We start from the raw sequence: 24076 nt of genomic DNA, 5'->3' as shown, positions 1-24076 counted from the left end.
AGGAAACCAGGGCTATATCTGTCATCAACTCAGTGAATCATCATCTAGAGCTAAAGTGCCCCAGGCTGAATGAGTAGTGACAAGGGCGAGGACTTTGAAGTCAGGTAAAGCTGGCATCACATCCCAGCACACCCAAACTACATGATTCACCCTGGACAACATACAAAACCTCCCCAGTCCTCTCAGCCAACACTAAAATGGGGATGCACCTACAAAAGGGTGTTAGGTGGTTAAGAGATGGGAAATATCTGGAGGCTTTTCTTCCTAGATAGCACAGGAACTCAGAATAATCCAATTAATTTGAGCACTGACGTACAAGATGGGAGCAATAGCAGAGATATTTAAAAGTGTAAAAAAAGAAAACTAGTAATTATTGGTATGAGAAATGGAGAAACAGTGGAAACTGGGACACTGAATGTGAATAAACTCTAAATATTGAAATTAGGAAAAAGAGTCAAAAGGTCAATTAGTGGTTTACAAGTTGCTTTTAACCACCAGATATTCTTAACCAGTCTGAAACATTCTTTGACAATTTTCCTATATACCTACTTAGGATTCCTTGTGCCTGTTCATCCCACCCCACCACCCTACACCCCCAAAGAGATGAAGTAATGAGGGTCAACTTGGTACATTCAGTTCCAAGAAAAGAAGCAGGACGACCTAAATATCCAATGTGCTTGTGATAAGGCAGGATAAAAACTCACCCCTTCTTTCTCCACTGGATTTCAAACTATGATAAAGCAGGCAGAAAGACAGCAAGTTTAAGTGAAATGTTTACATTTATATTGAACTATACACTAAAACAGAAGTTCTACCAGTCAATGAAACTTTGCCAAAGCAGAATCACAAACTTCCGTTGGGGAGGTCCAGTCAACTTAGCAGCAGTGATCCCCAAGAACGCCAAGGAGAAGTCTGGGAGACTCCACCCCAAAATGCCTCCTTTCAAGAGACCCCCAACTCACTTCTCCCACATGCACCCACATTTTCATACATTTTTAGTTTCTTCACTGCAATAAATATAAAGTTGGCAGTGCCCATATACCACAGCACAGACAATATTTCAGGCTTTTTAGCATACAACTGTAAATAGCGCCTAGGTTTAAAAAAAAAGATGGAATTAACAATGAGATAGAATTCTTAGCAGGGCATAAACTACTCCAGATTTGTTTTTGGTGGGTTCATGTTTTTGACAAAAGACATAGTCCGAACAGGCCCATGAGTCTAGAATATTATGGGCAGCAAAACAACAGGCCTTAGATCACCCTTGGCAGTACGTCTTTCACCTGCCACATTCAAGATGTGATCACACGGGAATCTTTATAGTGCGATCACCAGCTGCTACTTAATGTATCAGGAACGGGTGGACAAATGAATTAAAATTTGCCAGGAGAGTAACAGAATACTACTTCTGCTAGCTTCCTGGAAAGTTGGCCCCTTAATCACAATGACAACAAGAACATTTCACTTAGACAGGGCATTATATTTATATATTTATATATGTATGTATGTATGTATGTATGTATGTATGTGTGTATGAGATTGAGATTGAGAAAGCAAAAGATTAAGCATTAAGTTCTGTCACTGTAGCAAACTAGGATGTCAATGAATGAAAAACAGATGAGTACCTTTTGCCTAAAGCAATGCAAAAAAAGCTGGCAAGAAATGAAAGCGGACTCAACATCTGCACATTAGCAATGGGGCAGACTTTTATTTAAAAGGCTAGTGGTTCAAATACTATTGCTCAAATAGCTCTAGTAGATAGAAAATGTATAACATCTCAGGTTTATACACATAAGCAAAGGAGCTGAAGGTCATCCCACAAATGGATATTTAATCCTTAGTCAAGAGAAGCTTGAAGCCTATGCTGCTGGAGTAACCTACAGGTTTGTTTGGACCATACTCCCACCCTGACAAACAGAAGATCTGGACAGAAAACTGTCTTTTCACACACAAAACTGGATTAAGTAATTATCCTTAGAACGATACCCCAGCTAAGAAGAAGAAAAAAATCTATCTTGAAAAATTCAAGAATCTGGGCTAATAAACATAAAAAGAAAATTTTAATATAGTAAACGAGTTTAGTAAACACCATGTGTATTTTCTTTTGTTAATGAAGACATGATACATTAAGGAAAGTATGTGTTTAAAAAAAAAGACAAAAAACAAAAACAGAAGTCCTAGAAAGAGGCTTGACAAGGGAAAACAAAAAACCACCCAAGTTCTGTCCCATTCAATCAGAAGTGGCTCTTAGCACAAATCAGGAACGCCCCTCCAACACACAAGAGCACTGCTATTTGCCTTGCAAGCAGAACATAAGACATATGCCTTAGTTATTGAACTTGAATGTTAAGGAGAATCACTGCAGAGCACATATGGAGGGGTTACTTCAATATCTACCTGGTCCAGTTTAAAATATTTGTTTATAGATCCAGTTTGTATACATTTCATAGGTATATTGAACAATAAACCATCTACGGTCCCATTACTTTTAAAATGGCAGTTACTATAGCTCATACAAACCATTAAGATCATACAGAGCTCTCTTGAAAGAAATTCTCAGATGATGATATATTAAGGAGAAATCCTGAAAGTTAAACAAACATAGTTCCTTCCTTACTAAAATGGTGGGATCAAGGTGAATGTCAATTCTGAAGAACAACTTCTCTTGTTTCCCCATAAGACAGTGCCAAATTTTTCTGGACTGTTATAATTTAAAAACTAAGACAATAAAAAAATAAAATATACACCTTAAGATGCTATAAAACTTGAAATAATGTCAGGCTTACGGAATGGATAATAAGAGTTCTGATTCCGTCCCCCCAACAAGAAATTGTAACAGGTTCTAAGGGAAAAACAAACAAAACCAACCAGAACTCTGAATATGGATAGCACTACACAGACTCTATAGCACAGGATACCACACACAAGAATGAGTCACACATCAGAAATATCATGAGAGGAACTCGCTGGGGACTTAATACTTCCAGCAACAGAGCTCCTACGTCAAAAAAATGTTGAAAGCTTGTTATGTCAACAAGGACCAAAAAAATAGGGAGGAAAGGCTGCATGCATGGGTCTATTACAGACATGTTTATTCAGCAGCATAAAAATAATACCCTCCACAGAGACTCCCCCAAATGGGGCAAAATGTATTTTTCACTGCTAAGTCCAGAAAAGACTGAGTGGAACAAATTCACTGTAACTATAGCATCCCACATATGTGAATGACAACTATGTCCAACCTGATGCTATATGTGAAAACATTAGGAATATACAGAATAACAATAAAAAATGATTTAAGAAAAGAATACATATGAGTAAAGGAAAATAGAAACAAAAGTCTAAATGATGATCCTTAAAAACTGGAAAAAAGATGTTTTAAAGCCAGGTAGGTGTGATTCTGATTATTATGTATGACATAATTCAGAGAAAGAAAGGCAAAGAAATCTTCATTTTGTTCAGTACTTAGGCTTGATGTCATCCTAGAAAAAACAGCAATAATTCAATGACGGTGTCACACATCTAACTAAAAAGTCCCCTTCTGGTTTCGAATGAATTTAAACAACAATCTTCCTTAACTAGTTTTTCTCCTGTGTCAAACAAACCTATGTACAGGACCAGTTTAAATCCCTCCTCCCTTTCAAACACTAGATATGAACATCCAGGAACATTCTACAATGCAAAGTGCCTTAAGAAAGAGAAGGATTCTGTAGTGCCAGTGACATAACTGATCTGAGGAAGCTGGGATGCAATTAACACTGACAGGAGGCAGTCAGGCAATGGTGGTTTGTTTCTCCTCGGGTGTTTCCTCCAACAACTGCATGATCAGTTCATGGAGGGGTTTGCAGATCTTTGCGTAGCCCCCTCCTGTGAGATGCAGAAAATCAAACATGTCGTGGCAGGAGATGGCACCGTCCGAGTGCACGAAGCCCCCATCTATATCCAGGAGCTGAACATTGGCAAGCTTTGGCAGGGAAACCTTGAGGAGCTGGTTCACCTTGGCATTTTTTTGCCTCAAAGGGTTGGGCTTCTCACCTCGAGGTAACAAACCCTGGGGTAGAGCAGAGAAGAACATAAGATGAGAAGAGTCACTTGCTTTCCTTTACATATTTGGCACTCGCTACCCCCTTTGATTTCTGAAATACTGGAATAGATTGGTTTTAATGAAAGTTATTTGGCCCTTCCTTCTCGGTTTCTTCATGAGTCCCTCTTTCTACTGTCCCTGAATTGTTATTCTTCAGGGTCTTCTCCTTAGCTCACTCTTCTTCCTACTCTAACCACTTTGGCCCACATCTCATCCTAGAGCTTCAAAACCACATACTGACCATCAGCTACAAAAGCAAAACTCAATGTTCCTGAGGCACTCCCAACTTAACATGTCCAAAAGCAATTCATCACCTTCCCCCAAACAATGCTCCTTCTACAGTCTCTATAGCAACTGGTCATTCCAACATCTGGAGTCTCTCATTCCACATACATTATCTATTAATCGTTAAATTACTCAGATTTGCATCCTAAACATTTTTCTAATCCATTCATTCTTTCTTCCCCTCCATTCTGATTATATACACTGCTATCTCTAGGGAACTTCTCACACTATTCACACCTCAATTAATGTAAAATTTCCTGACTGGTCTTTCTATGTCCAGTGTTGTCTTTCCGTCACATAGTTCTCAATATAGCAACCAGCATAATCTAGCTCAAATACACATCTGTTTATCAATGCCACATGGAACCTACACTACTATACATAAGAAACAGAGTTGGAACAAATGCTGTCTTGAATCAGTGACACATAATATCTAGTAGATTAAAATAGAGATATGGACCTGGCTGGTGTGGCTCAGGATTAAGTGCCAGCCTGCGAACCAAAGGGTCGCTGGTTCAATTTCCAGTCAGGGCACGTGCCTGGGTTGCAGGCCAGGTCCCCAGTAGGGGCACATGAGAGGCAACCATACATTGATGTTTCTCTCCCTCTTTCTCCCTCCTTTCCCCTTTCTCTAAAAATAAATAAATAAAATCTTTAAAAAAAGATATGCTTTAAATTTGTTTTTAACTTATATGTTAAAGATCTAATATGATTTTCAAGTAAATCAGATAACTGTCTTTCTATAGTAAATAAAAGCCTGGTCTTACATGGTAAGAGCAAAGTTTTATCCTTTCAAACTAGAAATGGTCTTTACAGACAATCAAATCTATTATAAAATAAGTATTTTATATGACATCCATTTCCACTATAGAGTATGGTAAGAGGTCTTATTTCACAAAAATAGATTTTCTGTGGATATTCCATTAAAAGAAAATTTTTTATACCCAAAGTACTTGTTCATGTCTGTTTTAAATTTTTTCATCAAAATGTTGGGGCATTTATTATCACTTTGTTGTGTGACTGTATAGTTCCAAAAGAGAATTATGACACTGAGACACTAGTCCATCTCCTATCTTTGTTAAATACCTCAGAGTGTCACAGATAAGGTCATCCTAAACTCTAGTTTATATATTACTGTTACCAGTACAGGGCTATGCTTCTAACAGTTAACAAAAAAGAGCTGCTCTCAACGCTGACATATCAAAGTCTGGATGAGATATATTGAGCAACCAGGAAGGATGGCCAGTTGAAGAATAAATACATGCTTTGTTCTAACTTTCACATAATACCATAGCAGTGAAAGCCATAAAAAATGATAAAGTCTCAAGAACAGGGCACCATACCTATTGGAATTTTCAAGCAAGAATGAAAAAGTAGCTTATTGTATTTACCTATGTTTTCCTTAATATATGAATATCAAGGGTATGCCATGGGATTTCCCCTCTAAGATAATTAGTAAGTGCTAAAATAATATGCTAAAAGAAAAAAGAAAAATATTATCCTCTAATCCTTTTACCATGTAACTATTAATTGTTGCCTCTTCCAACTGCATACATACTTTTAAGTAATTCTAAATAACATATATATAGTATAGTATTCCAATTTTTCACTTAAATACACCATAAATTGTTTTCACAGTCCTCATAAAATTGTCATATGATTAATGCCGTTATATAAATGACTGGTGCAGTCATTCCCCCATGGGGATGACTGGCTAGGTTAGTGTTGTAGGTAGAACCTCTGTATGTCAAATTTAAAAGTCTAGTTGAAACAAAGAATATTTATGGAGGATTTACTCAACACCTTTCATGCAAAAAATACATCCTAAGCAACTACTATAGACCAGGCACTGTAATTCAGAGGTGAACTTTTAACCATGGTGTAATCCTTTCTGGAATAAGGCAAAATACAAGTAAGTAAATTAAATTGATGAAATACCACATATATATATATTTTAAAAAGGAAAGAAAAGGCCTGGCTCCCCAGCACCAAGAAGGTAAAATGCAAACTCCTAACATGGCATACAAATTCCTGTATGACCTGGCTGTGGCCTTTCACCTAACCATCCTAGTCTCAAACTTTATTCAATTCTTCTAGCAACCTTATTCACTCACCCAAACAACACACATGTATAAGCCTTTGATCATTTTTCTTTTTTCCCTCTGTAATGCATTCCTTTCTATCCCCATTTGTCTGGAGACCAGTTAGTTCTTTAAAACTAAACTCAGACATTAACTTTTATGTCTAAAATACACCCTGTTCTCTCCTTATTACCATGAGCATGCAGTATAATAATTCTCTCCTTATATTGCTGGGCCCATCCACTAGAATGTAAGCTCCTTGAGAAGGACTATCTTTTCATTTTCATGTGTGCAGGACCTAGGATATTTCTTTATACATTGTAATCCTCACATGTCTGTGTAAATGACTATCTTCTTAACACTATCTCATTAAAAAACTGAGCACATACCAGATTTTGCTAAAACATACATTTTTAGCTGGGCATAGGATATCTATAGGTAGACAGCTATTTATCTCTGAGACAGGAAGATTTACTGCTTGAACTCTATAAAGGATAGAACTTTCTGTCAGAGTAAAGATTATGAAGTACCTCTATTATTAGTGATGGAACCTCTGATATATTAGAGAATCCAGAGAGGCCAATGAATATACCACCTTTAACATATTAACAGTGGAAGAAAAGACCACATCTAAGCCAATCCAAACTCAGGTCTAATAAAAAAAAAGACTCAGGACTAAGACAAGTCTCATATGCAGTTTTAAAAATTATCAGAAGACAGTAAAAAATAAAAAAATAATAAGACTACCTGAGACAACAAAGAGGATTTCCACTTCTAAACAAGGATGAGCAGATAAAAGGTGACCCCACAGCTGGTCTGGGAAATGATGAGACCGGTAAGACAATGGAATATATCAGAAAAAAGTTTCTCAGGAGTATCATAAACTGTTTCCACCTAAAGATTCTTTATATTCATGAACAATCACATTTCTAAGAGTCCTCACCTGACCTAATGACATCAAAGTCTCCACCCACCCAAAGACTACATACCAATACAATGATTTTGGCCTGTGGCTGCCTAGTGTTGATCAGTTGTACGATGGCCTCGATTCCGCCTGCTACTTCTTCTGCTGTATTTTCATGGTTGTTTGTTCCTACCCAGACAACAATGACCTATAATTTAGAGGGGGGGAAAAAAGGGTAAGATAAATAGTGAAGAATAAAGGAACTTCTTAAATGGTATTGAATAACTTAACTGAGCAGCCACCTTAAAATACTGATTCACATCTCATATACTAGGATAAATTTCTAGAAGATTAACACATAAGTGGTAAAATTTTACTAGAATGAGAATTCTTTCATCATCATGAAATTGGAAGGTAATCTCTTAAATTCCAGAAACTACACAAAAAACATAATAAATCAGTGTCTAAAAATATAAAACTTATGCATGTCAAAAAATAAAATCAAATCAAAATCTAAGTAACAGGGGGAAAAATATTTACTACCCATATCACAAAGTCCCCCTGACTCGAAGTACCTTCTAGAAAAAAACAAAAGTACTCAAAGCTGTGTAACAGGTATAAATACACAATGGCACTCAAAGAGTCGTCACTGGTGTGGAGGCTGGATGAAGTTTTAACAGGTTTTTCTCTTTAAACAAATAACTGTACAACATTATCACCTGGAGACCTGTATCTGACTATGACTTGACAAAGTAATTTTCCATCCTGTCACAAAAAAGAGGAACAAGGATGAGTTTTTCTATTAGAAAGGCAAAAAGAGAAATAAAACTAAAGCAGGTGTTATCAGTGTCTGAGCTTTGTCTTTTTCTTTGGGGTTGAAAAAAATACATACAGAATGTTTATAATGTGAAAAGGTACTGGGTACATGTTTATGGTGAACCTTTGTTTACATCTGCTCCAAATTTTCTTCAGAAGACTTGCGAGACTTTGATTACCAATTTGTTTGTATGGTTAAACAGACCCAAAATTACTTTTTGAAGTGAATCCTGGCCCTGCTCCCATGGCCCAGCTCTGAGCAGTTTACCCCTCATAGGGCCTCAGGTTCATAGAATTGCATACCTCATTAACAACAAATCTTTTCCTACAGCTGAAGAAGATAACTGTAACAATTACCAATACCATTCAAACATGCACTATACTGATTTCTTAATTAAATGTATATTTGGAATACTCTTAAGCAATGACAATATCATTTATCTTAATGGGGCAAGAACCAAAGAACAGTGAAATAATGCTTTAAAGAAGGAACTTTTTTTTTTACTACCAGTCTCAGACAATTTAACTATCTGAAAAAGACTCAAGATTAATGATATTAAAAAAAAAATATATGTTTACTAGGGGGAGGAAAGTATAAGGGGACTAAATGGTAATGGAAAAAAATATAATAAAGATTAAATAAAAAAATACATATTTTTTAAAGATTTTATTTATTTACTTTTAAACAGAGGGGTAGGAAGGGAGAAAGAGAGGGAGAGAGACATCAATGTGTAGTTGCTTTTTGCACGCCCTTTGCTGGGGACCTGGCCCGCAACCCAGGCATGTGCCCCGACTGGGAATTGAACCAGCGACACTTTGATTCAAAGGCCAGTGCTCAATCCACTGACTGACACCAGCCAGGGCAAATACGTATTTTAAAAAATACATTTACTTTACCTTGGGTTTAATATTCTCCAGTTCTCCATTCTTTAACCTCCACAAAACATGTCTTGTTGTATCTCCTCCAATTCCAAAATTCAGTGCATGGAGAGGGGAGAAAAGCTCTCGCCATATCTAAAAACAGAAAAATTCTATTTATTTAAACTAAAATTAGTGGTAAATAAAATCTCTTAATTGCCATGTGTTTGTTATGAGCATATGAAATGTTTCCATTTTCTGTATTCAAATATAACACTGCAAATAGTGGACTACTCACAGTTTGAAGGACTTTGAGGATGCCAATGTGTCAATTTAAGAACTGAATCATAACTCAACCTGTTGCCCCTTAAAAAGTAGCAACATTTATAATTAAGTTGCCAACTCAATAAACTCTCCCTTCCCTTTATTCAGCCATTTAAAGGAACACGGTGAAGCAGAAACACAAGATGAAATTTAAGAGTGCCTGTAGCCAGAAAGAAATAAAGCTATCTTTTCTTTTAAACTTTGCTTCAAAAAAAGCCTTATCAACTTTTAAAGCCTTAAAAACAAAACTGCAACAGTCCACTACAAAAATAAATAAGAAAATGGTAAAACACAAATAGTAAAAACTGAAAATCATGACTAGGACAAACAAAAATAAGCAAATACAAGAAATAAAATAGTAAAATACAAACAAGAATTGAAAATCATCACTAGGACACACATAGTAAATGTAATGTACTGCCTTGGAAGCCAAGGCAAAAAAAAGAGGTTTAATTATAAATGATGCTAACATTTTTTGTTTCATTATGCTTAGTGGCACAAAGAATTACATCAGGTATGTCTGAAATCCCTTATACTCTGAACTAGAGCTTTTCTATAGTGTCATACATAAGTCTATAGGTCCAGATCAAAACGAAAGTCTGCCAGTGATAAATGGATTTACATTAGTAGCCAAGAGCCACCCCACTTTACCTCGTATTGCTGCATTAACTGCACCATGGAGTCCCCCACAAATAACACATCAGGCTCTTTGTCTTTACAGTCCAGGACAAATCTGTTGTGCTAGTTTGAAGAAGAAAGAAAAATCAGAAACTGGCATTTCTTTCCCCTCGAGATTTCTTGGCCTAGATAGAACAGTTGTCCAGCCAGTTACTCTATTGTTAAACATTCTCTTTGGTCTGTCCCTTAAGCTATTCCACTTGATCAGCAATAAACTGCTCGAACTTTCTTCCCATCCTTACAACACTGACCATTCTGGTATACTCAAGAAAACCACAATTTTACTGAAACCAAAATAGAAAAATATATTTAACAGGTTTTTAAAATTTATTTTTTCCTTAAGCTTTTAAAAGAAAATTTCAGACATACATGCGGAAAAGTTAAACACAATAAACATCTTAACATGTTCCATAATCAACAATAACATTTTCCCGTATTTGTTTTATCCATATGTGCGTTTGCTGAACCATTTCAAGGTTAAGTTGCAAACATTGTGATTCTGCACCCTTAAATATTTCAGCATGCAAATCCTAAAGGGCAGTCTCCTATAAAACCACAAGACTATTATCACATTTAAGAAATAAACAACTCCATAAACTCTTAACACTTAGTCCATAGTCAACCTTTCCAATTGTTCCAAGAGTTGGATTACTATCTATCCAGTTGAGAGGCATGTAATTTACTTGGATGTTTTTAATATGTCTTTGAAAATGCCTGTTAACTCCAAATCTGAGACACTTGCAAACTAGGACTCAAGCCTTTGTCTAATTCAAGGTTATAAGCAGTGGTGACTTAGTCCTGGAATGCTTCTCTTTGTTCTAAAGGCACAAGACACTTTTTAAAATGGATTTTACCCATCAATGCTTCAGATTTTTGTTCATCCCTGAAACAAACTTACATAATGCTTTAGGCAACAGTTCTCTAACCCAGTTACAGGGAAAGGTCTGAATGTTGTTTCTTTTTCTCAAACTACCCTCAATTACGCTCCCCTTAGGAATTAAGGGAGAGGTACTATTTAAGTATATCTGCTGATAATATCAGTGGCAGATGACACTGTGGTGAAACTGAAACATTCATTTGCTATAGGTGAAAATATAAAAATACTTCTAGAAATAATTTGACAATTTATTAAGACAACTTCTGTCTCAGAGTAACAGAAAATGGGATAGCTTTTTCTTTTTTCTCACTTCCATATCTTGCATAATTTTTTTAAAAAATTACTATTGCTTCAATAAGTATTTTTAAAATGAAGAGATAAATGAGCAAAAATATAACTTTAGCTAGTGAGCAGGTGCTCTTTCCCATCATGTCAACTTTCTACTGCATGTACTATATATAGTATCAACTACCTTTCAATACCAATAAAATAGCTCATTTATAGCATGTCATAGAATTTAGGCTCTGCTCTTGTAAAGATTATAGTATTTCACAATTTCTTTTAAAGTATAAAAGCAGCTGCAATAAAACAAAACACTTATAATCCTACCACCTCAACCCCTTGGTAACTTACCATTTTGGGATATTATCACCGTTTTTTCCACATACCCCGTCCCCACCCCATAGTTGAATCATCATGTATAGCTCCTTCTGGCACAACGGGGCTGGGAACTGGAAACCTGTGTTCAAATTTTAGCTTCTTGCCCAGTAACTTTAAGAAAGTACATAATCCAAGCCTTCTTTTTCACCTTTGCTGGCAACTCCGAGTTGTGAAGATAAGAGTTCTAAGAAAGGGGCCCAGCTTTTGGCTGGCACCCTGTAGGTACTCAATAAATAGCAGCCATAACAACTGCACCTAACATTAAACTAGATGTATTTCTCTATGTAGCTACGTGATTTTCAAAACCATAATTTTTAACAACCACATAATATCTTACTGAATGCACCTACAGCACATATTTTTTAAGCTTTGTCCTATTATTAAGATTTGCCAGTGGTTTCTTATTTACTATGTTGAAGAAATGTACATATATTTCATTTTTTACATTATGAGAATTCCTAAATCAAAGGGGATTATCATTTTCATAAACCTTGGATATATTTCCAAATTCTTAATAGAAAGGCTGTATCTATACTGACTCCAGCAATGTATCAGAACTGGTTTTACCACACTTGCTCCTGCATTGGATGTTAATATTTTTCTCTTCCTCTCCCTCCTTTCTTTTTCCATTGTTTTAATCTGTACTTTTTGGAAAGAGAAAATTAAACACATCCCATCATGTTTATTGAAATACTTACCTAGTGATGCCTTAAGAACCTTGTTATTGATATTATAACAAAAAATATAAATGCTTCATCTTTAATATTTACTGCAAGTAGTTCCCTCAGTCTGTTGCTGAGTCTACATTTTTTGGTTAATGTTTTGATATGATTTGTATTAAATTTATCTATAGTCGTCTTTCAATATCCTTAAAAACCTTTTATTGTTAATATCACACATACATAAAAGGGGAACACAATGCATCCATCACCAGCTACAGCAATCATTGAACTTACTGCCAGTATTATTTCAGTTATTTCCCAAATTACTACCTCAACCCACCCATCCCCAGATTATTTTGAAGCAAACTGAGGATACAGCATTTCATGAATAACTATTTCAGAATGGAACTCTTAAAGACTTTAAAAAATACATAATCACAATACCAATTTTATTCTCCTCCAAATTAACAGTAAATAATATTAATAGTGTATTCAAATTCAATGTCACACAATATTTTTAGTCTTTTTAAAAATCAGGACCTAATTTGTCTCTTAGATCCCTTTTAATCTACAGCTTCCCACTCCCTCTGTCACCATCTTTCAAACTTCTTTCCCCAAAATTATTTTTTAAGGAATATGTCTATTTGACCTATAGTCTGGATTTTGCTGTTTGCGTCCTTGTGGTGGTGGTGGTGAACCTGTTCATCTGTTTCAGGTATTTCCTGGTATGTGTTAGTTAACTCTACATTAGGGTTTCATATTTTGACAATACTTCAAGGTTCAAGCGTAGTGTCGACTGTCATCTGAATATTATATCCTTCACTTAGCTTCTTCCAACATCTTATATAAGCATGGTACATTTGTCAAAACTAAAAATTAACATTGGTAAATACTACCAACTAAAATGGTTTATTCAAATCTCACCAATTTTTCAATTAATGTTTTTTCTGTTCCCAGAGCCAATCCAGGATATTGTGTTGCATTTAATTTACGTGTCTCCTTTAGCCTCCTCCAAAACAGGAGAGTTTCTTGGTCTTTCCTTTTCTGTCATCACCTTGACATGTTGTGGTCAGGAGTTCTGGAGAATGTCCTGCAACACAGGTTTGTCTGATGTTTTCTCATGAATAGACTGAGATAATAAATTCTTCTTAAAGACTATCAGAAAGGTGATGTGCTCTTGTTTTATCAGGGGGCACATGATAGCAATATAGCTTATTACTAGTAAAGTTAACATCAATCATTTGGTTAGGGTGGTGTTTGCTACAGTTCTCAACGATAAAGTTACTATTTTTCTTTACATACTCTGCTTGTTGGAAGAGACACACTAACTCCAGCCCACACACTAAAGGTATGGGGAACTAAGCTTCACTTCCTGGAAAGAAGGGTATCAAAAGATGTGTGGCTGTATATTAAAACCACCAAAGCAATTCACAGGGAAATACTTTGAGGCTAGACAAATATACTGTTGTTCCTCCTTAAAGTGTCCACTAATTTCAGTATTCATCAACTGATCCTGCCTACAGTAATTATTAAATGGTGTTCTAACCATAATTTTCTTTCTTAAAAATTATTTATTTTTAGAAAGAGGGGAAGGAAAGGAGGGAAACATCAATATGAGAGGGAAACATCAATATGAGAGAGAAACATCGATTGGCTGCCTCTTGTACATGCCCTGACCAGGAATCGAACCACTGACCTCTCATTTTGTGAGAAGAATGCCCAACCAACTGAGCCGCACCAGTGAGAACTTATCATAATTTTCTTTTCCTGTATTAAAATTATTCTGTAAGGAAGACTTGTCCCTCCTTCCCTACTTATTTGTTCATCCAATCATTTATTTATACAATGGGATTCATAAATATTTATTTTATTTTTTGAGTTATAAACCAGTATCATCATTTATTATGTTGCTCAAATTTTCAATCTCTGTACTTTGGCTGTTCTATCAAGCTGGCTCCTAATAGTCAAAATTACTATCACCAGTGAAACAAACCATCACATTGAGGACACATCACTTCAGTGATATTCCTGCCATCCTTTTTTCCTTCTTTTTTTTTTTTTTGAGCTTTCTTGCATTACAAGATGCACCAGGCTCATCTTTTATTTTTTTTATTCCAGTTGTAGACTCAATCATTTCCCCAAGAAGCTCTGGTTCCTATCACTGGAGAAATATATTTAAAAATCAAAATCTGTGTGTATATTTTAATAATTAATGAAGTCAGTCCTTCCATATTATACAAGTTTTAAAAAAATTTTAATATTCATCACTGTTTTTTCTTCCTTGACTTATTTTTTTCCAGTCACTGCTAATTATTTAAGGCCTACTAATTTGTGCCAGGAAAAATAAAAGCATTTATTTTTAGTTACTACTTTTAATAAAGTTATAAATCACCTAAGTGTGTATCAATGAAAAAACTGGACAAATCCATTGTGGTGTTTTCACACAGAGCAATGGAATACTTTTTAGAGAGAAAAGAAACTATAGCTACACTTTTAACATGTATGATATACTGTAGAAAATTACATTCAGAAACATACTATTTACATAAAGTTTTAAAACATGCAAGAAATGCTATATATTATTAAAAAAACTTTTTTTATTGCGGTAACATTGGTTTAGTAACAGTATATCAGTTCCAGGTATACAACATTATAATCTGACAACTGCCCACACAATAATGCACTTATTACAAAAAGAGATTACAAATAACTAGTATGTAAATACATGAAAAAATAAAAAACAAACCCAAATTCAGGATACTGGTTTGGGAGGTAGAAGTAGGAAAGAGAAAGAAATGTGTTCAGTGAGAGGTATACCAGGAACAGCAATTCTATTATCAAAAAAAAAAAATTTTTTTAGGGTCTGTGAAAATACATCAATGCTCAAAATATTTCATAATATTTCTTTAAAGATATAATTGAGTAAGATTAAGTAAGAATAATCAAGTAGTTAATCCATACGCAAACGGCTGGAAAAAACCTAACTACCACTCAGAATAAGCTGGTTGAGAGACTGATTTTTAAGCCTGGGAAGACAAAAACAAAGAAAATAATATAGCAGAGTATAAACAGAATCACTAAATACTAAAACATGAAACTTTGGGAACTTGAAATCATAGCAACTTGTTATTTCAAAGAGGTAAAGTAAGAGATAAAGGTTAAATATAGCTACTGTTAAGTGATAACAGTTTATTAAAAGGAAGCTAAGAATACTGAAGAAAATAAAGTGCTAAAAAAACAATGGGACATATGAAGAAGACAGAGGGTCCAGCTTAAAAGATTCCCACTTGGAAAATCTAGGACAATTTGAGCTTCAAAATTACAATGGCTTATAACCCACCGAATAATATAAGAACCTGTGGATCCATACTATAAAAAATAAGAATTGATTTAGGCCAACACTATCTTAACCAAGTAATTAAAGTTAATACAGCAGATCATCAAATAATGTCATTTCATTCCATGTTATTTTGTTGTAATATTGATGAGATACTGTAGGAATTCAACTCTTGTTTATTATCAATTAGCCTACAGTAAAATTGGTTTCATTATACACCATTTTGTTTGTCACACCAATCTATTGGCAATAATAAGTGAGGACTCACTGTATCACCAATGAGACAAACCAACATCGTGTGCTTTCTATGTGATACATTGAGGACATCGCTTCACTGATATTCCTGCCGAAAATGCATATTCTGAATCTTGATTATGAGGAAAAAAGATAAACTCAAAATTGAGCGATTCTACAAAATGAATGGCCTATACTATTCCAAACTGTCAATGTAATAAAAAACAAAGTCTAAGAAATGTTTCAGGTTAAAGAAGAATAAAGAGATATGACAAATAAATGCACTGTGTCATTCCAGACTTGGGAGAAAAATGATATAAAGAACATTATTGAGACAACTGGAGAAGTCAGAATATGGTTTTGAGATCAGGTAACAGTGTAATAGCAATATTAAATTTCCTGACTTTAATAACTATAATATAGTTATATAAAAAAAGTCATTTTTCTTAGAAAACACAGATATTTTGAGATGCAAGGGCATGGTCACTACAACTTATTCTCAAATGGTTCAGGGGAAAAAAACCCAGCATTTTGGGTATACATACAAATAGATACAAACAACAATCAGGCAGATGTGACAAATGTTAACTGACAAGTGCAGATGGAAGACATACAGTTCTTTCTGAAAATTTTTGTAGTACTGTATTTGTGTTATTTTAAAATCACTTCAAAAATTTTAAAAAGCTTACAGAAAGAATACTATAGAGACATTGCTATGTCTTAAAATTAACAAAGGGCAATTATCATGTTTTCAAAATATTCTTCAGTTCCAACATCAGACAGTGATTAGGTACGAGATCTCTAATGTCAAATTTTATTTACAGTAATAAATTCTTACTGACCATTAAAAATACCCCTTTGCGGCTTTAGTCCAAAAACTTTAAAAAAACAGAAGAGATTCATTTCATGTGAATAATACACGTGCATTTCCTTTTACCTGAGACATCCATCTGTCATCTCCTTGAATATCTTCTGCTGCATGTGGAATGGCTGCTGGGTTTGAGTCTCCTTGGCTCATTCTACACCTAAAGAAAAAAATATCTGTCATGTTTCATTCATTAACAGGAATATTCACTTGTTATTGTTTACTTAAATACTGCACACCAGGTTTTAAATAATAAAACTTAAGTTTTGTGGTGTTTTTTCATAGAAACAAAACAACTGGACTTTATTTTCAGCAGGGATGAATTCCAAGACACAACTGCTAAAGTCCCATAAATATCTAGCAACACTAAACTTTCAGGCAGGTTTGAGTATCATTTAGGAACAATGCATTACATTTAAAACATCTATTCCAAGTATACACTTTACATCTATATTGATTTTTAATGATTATATTTTACTGTTACTTCCAAATGACACAAGGCTTTTAGGACGTTAACTACACACTTAAAAATTACAACAGCAATGACTAGAATCTACCAGTTACTAGGATCACACAAACAGCTATATTACCTATGACAATAAAATTGACCACAGGCTTTGAGTCTGGTTTTTGACGAACACTTACTAGGTATTTTTACTTCTGACAGGTCTCCACTAAGGACATTTTATTAACAATGAGCCTAGATATGGCATCTGTTACTGGAGAAGAATATGTGAAATTCAGAAAAATTAGAAATTCTGATCTTCTAGAAAGACAAATAAGAAACTAGGTTGTTTTCAACCAGCAATGGAAAAAACACACTTCAGACACGAGGCTCGAGAGATCACCTGGCAAATGCAAAGGATGATATAAAAGAAAAATCTCAGGTTTTGTGGCTTATAAAAAAGGAGGCTTTTTCCTTCTTTTGGCATTCTCAAATACAGTTAAGTTTTCTTAGAGAGAGGATTGCATTTTACCAGTAACCATACAAACAAATTAGCTCAATTCCAAATGATACTAGGTCTTAAAAATATGAGGCTTAGGTTTAGGGTTATATCTGACTGAAGATGTAAAAAAACCACCCACATCCTATGTATATAGTTCTTTAGATTACTAAAATTTGTGATGATCAGAAAATATAGCTACGTGTGAAGGACTATTTGTGTTACGTTTTATACCTACCACTTCCAATCCTCATAGAAGTGCTGCAAAAATGAGGAAAACCAAGAACAGGCAATTTTTGACTGAAATTAGATTTGTCTTACCCACTAATGTCACATCTGGTCCACTGATCAGAAAAAAGTTCATGGTGACTCCCTAAAGGGGGCCTTATCTATAAACATTTCATTCAGAAGACATATGTAAATACTACGTTGAGCTAAAAATAGGTGTAAAAATACAAGAATCAGGAAGGACTGCAAGGTGAATTTGTATAGCTCCAATCAGACTATCTGTAACTGTTTCTATGGTATCTATGTATCTATGGTAACTGTTTGGGGTATCACTGTCTTAAAAAGGTGTGGAAAATTAAAAGATGCATAAGGGAAAAAGAACAATGATTAAACGGACTATAACAAATAGCCACATAGAACTGTTTAATCTTGGGTTTTTGCTTGTGTTTTCAGCCCATAAAACCTCTATATATTCGATATAAAAGTGTCTTTGGGTCTAAGTTCAATTTTAGATTTAAGTCTGGCTATTCAGGTTAAATACAAAATAATGTTTAGTAGTTTTAACTTAAAAAGTAACTTTCTGATCTCACCTATAAATGGAACCTAATCAACAAAACAAACAAGTAAAAAACATATAACCAGCAACATTGAAAGAAAAAACAAAGCAACAGTAATGAGAGGGGAGGGAGGAGGGTAATGGGGAAAAGAAGGGGAAGGGTCAAGTCAAGGAACATGTATAAAGGGCTCAGGGACAAAGCCACAGTGGGGAAGGATTGAGGGTGGGAGGTGGGGCAGGGGAAAGTGGTGGTGAGAAAATGGAGACTAATGTATTTGAACAGTAAAAACTTCTTTTAAAAAAAGGTAACTTCCCTGCTAATTAAAAGTTCTACTTGCCTAAAACAAAGGGCAACCAATTTTTCCCATCTTATGGATTTCAAAATTAGATAATGTAAAGACATAGTACAACAGCTTCATTTTCCATCCACTAATTGAACAAGCCTATTTCCTAACTTTTAAAATAGATTTAAGTAACCCAATCATTTCATCACGTTGTTATTTATTTCATCACCTGGGGAAACAACAAGGTAGATATTTTGAGGCAAAAGTTAACTTACACAGAGTTAATTGAGAGTATAATCGAGGGATCACTACCGAAGGAGAAAAACAATCTGTCCTATTTTATTATATAATTGAAACTATTTTTACTGGGGACTGTTTAAAGAACAAGAGTGACAAGTAGTCAATATTAGGTACCTTATAATAGCTCCCTCACCACTTAAAGACAAAATGCAGGCCCTTAAGCTCCTTTCAGTTCTTGGGATACCTTGTCCAGATCTTGTTGAAAAACTAACAAAGAATCTTGACAACAGGAGAGTCTCTAGAGGAAAGGAGCCAAGATGGTAAGAAATTTTAAAACCAGCCATATTAGAATAGTTTTTAAAAAAATGGATGTGTATAAAATGGATATCTATAGAAAAATTGGCTGGGGAAGAGCAAGACACAGGACATAAATAGCTGCCCAAGTATCTGAAGATTACTAGGAAGGGATATTATACTTATTTGCATGTCCCCAGAGAGGAAGACAGGGCCATAAAGAAAGAGTAAGTTAAATCTTGAACAAATATGACTACAAAAACAGCATGGCCTGTCTCTCAAGGTAGATTCCTCTAACAGAGATTCAAAAAGAAGCTAGGTGAACACCTAATAAGAAAGCATAAAGTGAACTAAAGCACGTGAGTAAAAACTGGTTCAGATTAGTGGGATCCAAACATTTTAAAAAATCTTTTTAAAATACACCTCAATTATTTACAAATTAAATGTGAATTACTGTTAATCTGTATATTGTATTGTTAATTATAGGGTTAACCTATATAACATATAATATATATATTACTAAGGTTTATTTTTTTAATACATAAAAAATAAATTGAGAAAGTTCTAAATTTTTTCCTGTATTACAACATATCATCTTATGCATCCCAGGGGCTGCACGTATCTACTTTCAAGGCTGATGGTCCAGGGGTGCCCAAACTTTTGGCATCTCTGCGTCACACTGGAAGAAGAGTTGTCTTGAGCTACACATTAAATACAGTACAACACATAATCACACACACACAAAATCTCATGTTTTAAGTAAATTTACAATTTTGTGTTGGGCCTCATTCGCAGCCATCCTGGGCTGCATGCAGCCTGTGGGCCATAGGTTGGGCACCCTCTCCTTACATCTATGATTCATTTTACAGACATGGATTTTCAGAGTTCCTCCAACAGGTAAACAACTGATCTAAAATAACTGCAATTAAGAACTACTAAGAACTTACTATATACAACATACTGTGCTAGGAACTTTGTTATTTAAAAATAAAAGTAAAGCTCAGTTTTAAGGAACTCCATGATCGGGACAGCTGGGACAACTCTGGGTGATATACCTCCAAAGCCTATTACTCTTAAGCAAAGAACGTCAGAGAAGAGCAAATGGTACAACAAATTCTAATTTACTAGGTCAATTTACTTATATCTTCTATTACTACTACCCTAATTTAATGGCATTTTGATACCCTGAGCAAAATATTTTCACCTTCATCCTACATTTTTTTCATGGGTAAAATGAAAAGCTGAATGTACAGAGAAACTGAGAAACAGAATGTCACTTATTTGAGACTAACAGGAAGAAAATCACATATTCCCAATTAGCTATTTTTTTTTTAACTGTGAATACGAGGTCATCGTTCTTTCTCCACAATGGCTAAGTATCTGAGCAAAAACTTTTTTCTTTGTGCCTTCAGATACCTGGATTATGTATTGTTTTGACAAATCAAAATCTCATAATACAAAGTAGCTTTCAGTTTTACAGATCCCTATGGCTTGGTAACATTTTAAAATAGCAGGTAAAGACAAACAGCTACAAACCCATGCAATCTCCTATTTTAAGAGCAAGGCTGAAAATATACAACCTAAGGGAATATACACTTAGAAGAATCAAATAATTTGGGAGTTAGGGAAAATAAAGTGTGTCCTTTGCAATAAAAATGAAGAATAAATGAAAAGCTATCCTAAGAACAGCCTGTGGTAGGTCACAAAAATCTGAGTGTTTCTCCCTCAGGTAGAGAGCAATATGTAACAGTGGTATTCAGAATGGTCAAGCTGTAATCAGTAACACACCAAAAAAGCACCAATAGGGAAGGATTTTACTCCCATCTCACCTTACTGATTCATAATAATCTCTCCTGTGCAGCATTCATTTCTGAGATCACAAAAAGCACAATCAATCATAAAAACCCAGCCTAATGGAGACAAAGGCCTGAAGAAAAGTTTTGTTAACTGACCAAGAAAGACTATTCCAGAGAAGCTTTAATTGTTCATTAAAATGAGTTCTCTGGGAACATGAGGAGTAAGAGACTTGCACAGCATATCCCAATTTTCCTGCTTGTTCTATCTTCTCTCCTTACCTTGGACCGTGAGAGCATAACACCACAATTTCCAGATGCTTACAACTGCACAGTGTAATGGGCCTAACTAGAAATCAGTTCCAACAGCAAAGAATTACAAATTCTCAAGCTGAGCTGGATGTTTTTTTAGCTAACCAGGAAACAGATGGAGGGGGAAAGCTGCACTAAGAATGAAAAGATTCAGAATGTTTGCACTCTGACCTAAGACTCTTCATTTTATTTCAGAGGCAGCTGGCAGGGTATTCTTGAAGGGGAAGGTAAGCCTCACCCTGAATACCCTGCCTCGAGCGCTGAAGGGTGAAACTCTCCAGGTTCCAGCACATCCATAATTTATTATCAAATGCCCCAGCCAACAAATTAAAGCACAATGATTTCCTACTCCTCCCCTGCTCCCCTACAAGGAGGCAACCTTTATATCAGAACAATGTGCCCAGGAGAAGAATTTAAAGACACAGGCATATCCAAGGCAAAGGCAACTCAGAAGTTCAGGTAAGATAATCATCTGTATTTTCTCCTTCCTCTTTATCCACACCTTTATCTCTTCTCCCCCAATTTAATGATGTATAAAATGAGGTTCTAGGGTGGGGTCCAGGTGGTCTTCCCTTTCTTCATGGGTAAGCTCTAAAAAGAGGCAAAATTTCAAGTGTTTGGTTTTCTGAAGGTTTGTGTTGAAATGTTAAGTTATGAGAAAGCAACGCTGGGGTGGAGGTAGCTATGGAAAGCACAACAGCGAGTAACCATGCAACGGGTCTATCACAAACCTGTACACCAGAGATCCTGATCTGTAAAGTGGACACGGACCAGGTTAAAAAACCAAAACCAAACCAAAACAAAACAAAACAAAATCCCTAAGAAAGTCTGTCCACTGGTAGGTTTAACTAGCTGGCTGACCTTGGGCAAATTAACCTCGCTGAGCTCCATCTCTAAAATAAGGTGCTACGGTGGAGACAATCTTTTCTGAATCCTAACAGCCTATGGATTTAAAAAATATATTGGAGGAGGAAATGGAGAAGTTCCTGAAGGGTTGAGCTTTTTCAACAAAAGGGAGTAACCAACTGGTCTGGGCCGCGTTAAAGGCCTCGCAGACAGGACGAAAGGGGAGAGGAGGGTCAGAAGTGCAATATCGGGGATGGAGGGAGAAGGCAATAGCTGAGACTGGAGGGAGAAAAGTTCCTACAAGGGTGCTCGCCGCGGCAAACCACCGGCCAAAGAGGGCTTGGGATTTAGGGAGGCCTCCTCTGGGGGTGGGCCGGGGACGGCGGTGCGCCCCGCTGTGGTATTTCTCCAACCGAAAAGGCGGGATGGAGGGAGCAGCGAGCTGTAAAGGATCGACAGGTTTGGGGGTGGGGTGCTGGGGAAAGGCTCCAAGGGAGCCAGCGAGCGGCCCGCAGGCCCGGCGACTGCAAGGGCCGCTAAGGAACCAACACCCTGCCGGCGCAGAAGGCGCGCGCACGAGGCCCCATAAGGGGCTGCTTCGGCGGGGTGGGGGCGGGAAAGGGCCCCGGGAGGGTGGGGGAGGGGAGGCCGCGGGCCTCTCACAATAATAAATCGCAGCCCCTTCCAATCCCCACCTCTAAACCACAGACTCTCGGCGACTCTGGAGGTACTTACTCAGGCAGAGGGTCCGACCGGTCCCCAAGCGGCTGCGGCGTGGGCGGGTGGCGTGTCTGTCGCTCGCTCACTCCCGGCGGTCCCGCTCCGTGTGTCCCTCCTCTCCCGAGCACCAGCGGCAGCACCCCCACTTCCGGTTCCCCTGCCACTCGGGCAAATGGCTTCCGGATGTCCCGCCCCATCCTGCCCGACTAGGTGGCTCCCCGCTGTCTATTTTCCTTCGCCGCTGGCGCTGCTGCTGGCGCGCAGGTTACCTGCCTCACCCTACGAGGTTCCCTACTTTATTCTGTGTCCTGCCCTGTTATTGCTTGTAGATTGCGCTACTTGGCCTCTATCTTTCCTCCAGCCGCTCCTCTGTCAATTCTGTGTTAATGTCACCGCAGACTGGAGATGAAATTCGGGACAATGTGGCGTGACCTCACGCTGACGCCATTCCCTTCCCATCCAGCCAACCTAGCTTCCTTCTCCACCACACGGAATAAACCAGGTTGCTAAGTGTGGGAAGGGAGTACAGGTGCAAGGTTAATGAGACGATCCTGTACGTTATAAGTGGAATTTCTGTTTCTATGATGAATGTACGTACTTTGGGGGACTGTCTCTTAAGGTAATACCATAGGGAATGGCGAGTCATAGTCTTTCTTTAATGATCCGTCCAGTTCAGGATGTTAACATAAGAAATGCCCAAACCTGTAAGAATTTTCATGAGTTTGGTTGGGCCAAACTGACGATAATTGCTGGGAAGCAAAATCACAATGGATTGAGAAAATGCTTGGAAAATGGCAGTTTGGCACCTTATACATTACAATCAAAAGAGAGGGCCCTAAGGGAGTTACATGAAATCCATTGTTGATCGACTAGGGAGGCAGGAGAAAACAAACAGGAAAATCTCCAAAATTGGATAAAAAGTAAAAAGAACAGACACTTTTTCATTTGTGGGGATAGAATAGTTAACAGTCAACAATTAACAATAACAGTCAACAATAACAATGAGGGGATTTGTGGTCTTTGCTCTGGTGTGGTGGTTGTGCTTTGAGGGTTTTTTGTTTGTTTGTTTTGTGGGGAGGGAAGGAAATTACTTTGATATTCCGAAGGAATGTTATCTTAGATGCAAAAAGGCAAGGGACAGGCTCAGTTAAGGCAAAGAATGATCTTCATTTGGGAAAAATACCACCTTAGGAC

The 24076-nt window shown here is 36.5% G+C and overlaps 1 protein-coding gene across 3 annotated transcripts; it reads right to left on the bottom strand.

The window, feature by feature from the left end:
* Positions 1-1682: 1682 nt before the first annotated feature.
* PAFAH1B2 (platelet activating factor acetylhydrolase 1b catalytic subunit 2) lies at positions 1683-23020 on the bottom strand. 3 transcript variants are annotated; one of them, XM_054592300.1, is made up of 7 exons: positions 19092-19242; positions 16738-16825; positions 10004-10093; positions 9068-9184; positions 7440-7562; positions 7198-7266; positions 3934-4051 (listed from the first exon to the last, which is right to left on the bottom strand). In XM_054592300.1, exons 2-6 carry the CDS (start codon positions 16816-16818, stop codon positions 7225-7227), a joined length of 453 nt encoding a protein of 150 aa, XP_054448275.1. In that variant the 5' UTR covers positions 16819-16825; positions 19092-19242; the 3' UTR covers positions 3934-4051; positions 7198-7224. The 3 variants fall into 3 exon arrangements, with proteins under 3 accessions (XP_054448274.1, XP_054448273.1, XP_054448275.1); XM_054592299.1 differs by lacking the exons at positions 7198-7266; positions 19092-19242 and adding an exon at positions 22898-23020 and having other exon boundaries at positions 1683-4051; XM_054592298.1 differs by lacking the exon at positions 7198-7266 and having other exon boundaries at positions 1683-4051; positions 19092-19246.
* Between the last annotated feature and the right edge of the window lie 1056 nt (positions 23021-24076).

Source organism: Pteronotus mesoamericanus, unplaced genomic scaffold (genome assembly GCF_021234165.1).
Source record: "Pteronotus mesoamericanus isolate MK-2021 breed Mesoamerican mustached bat unplaced genomic scaffold, CSHL_Meso_final scaffold_36, whole genome shotgun sequence".
Classification (NCBI taxonomy): Eukaryota; Metazoa; Chordata; class Mammalia; order Chiroptera; family Mormoopidae; genus Pteronotus; species Pteronotus mesoamericanus.
Note: the sequence above shows the minus strand (reverse complement) of the source record. Positions and strands in the feature narration are given on the sequence as shown.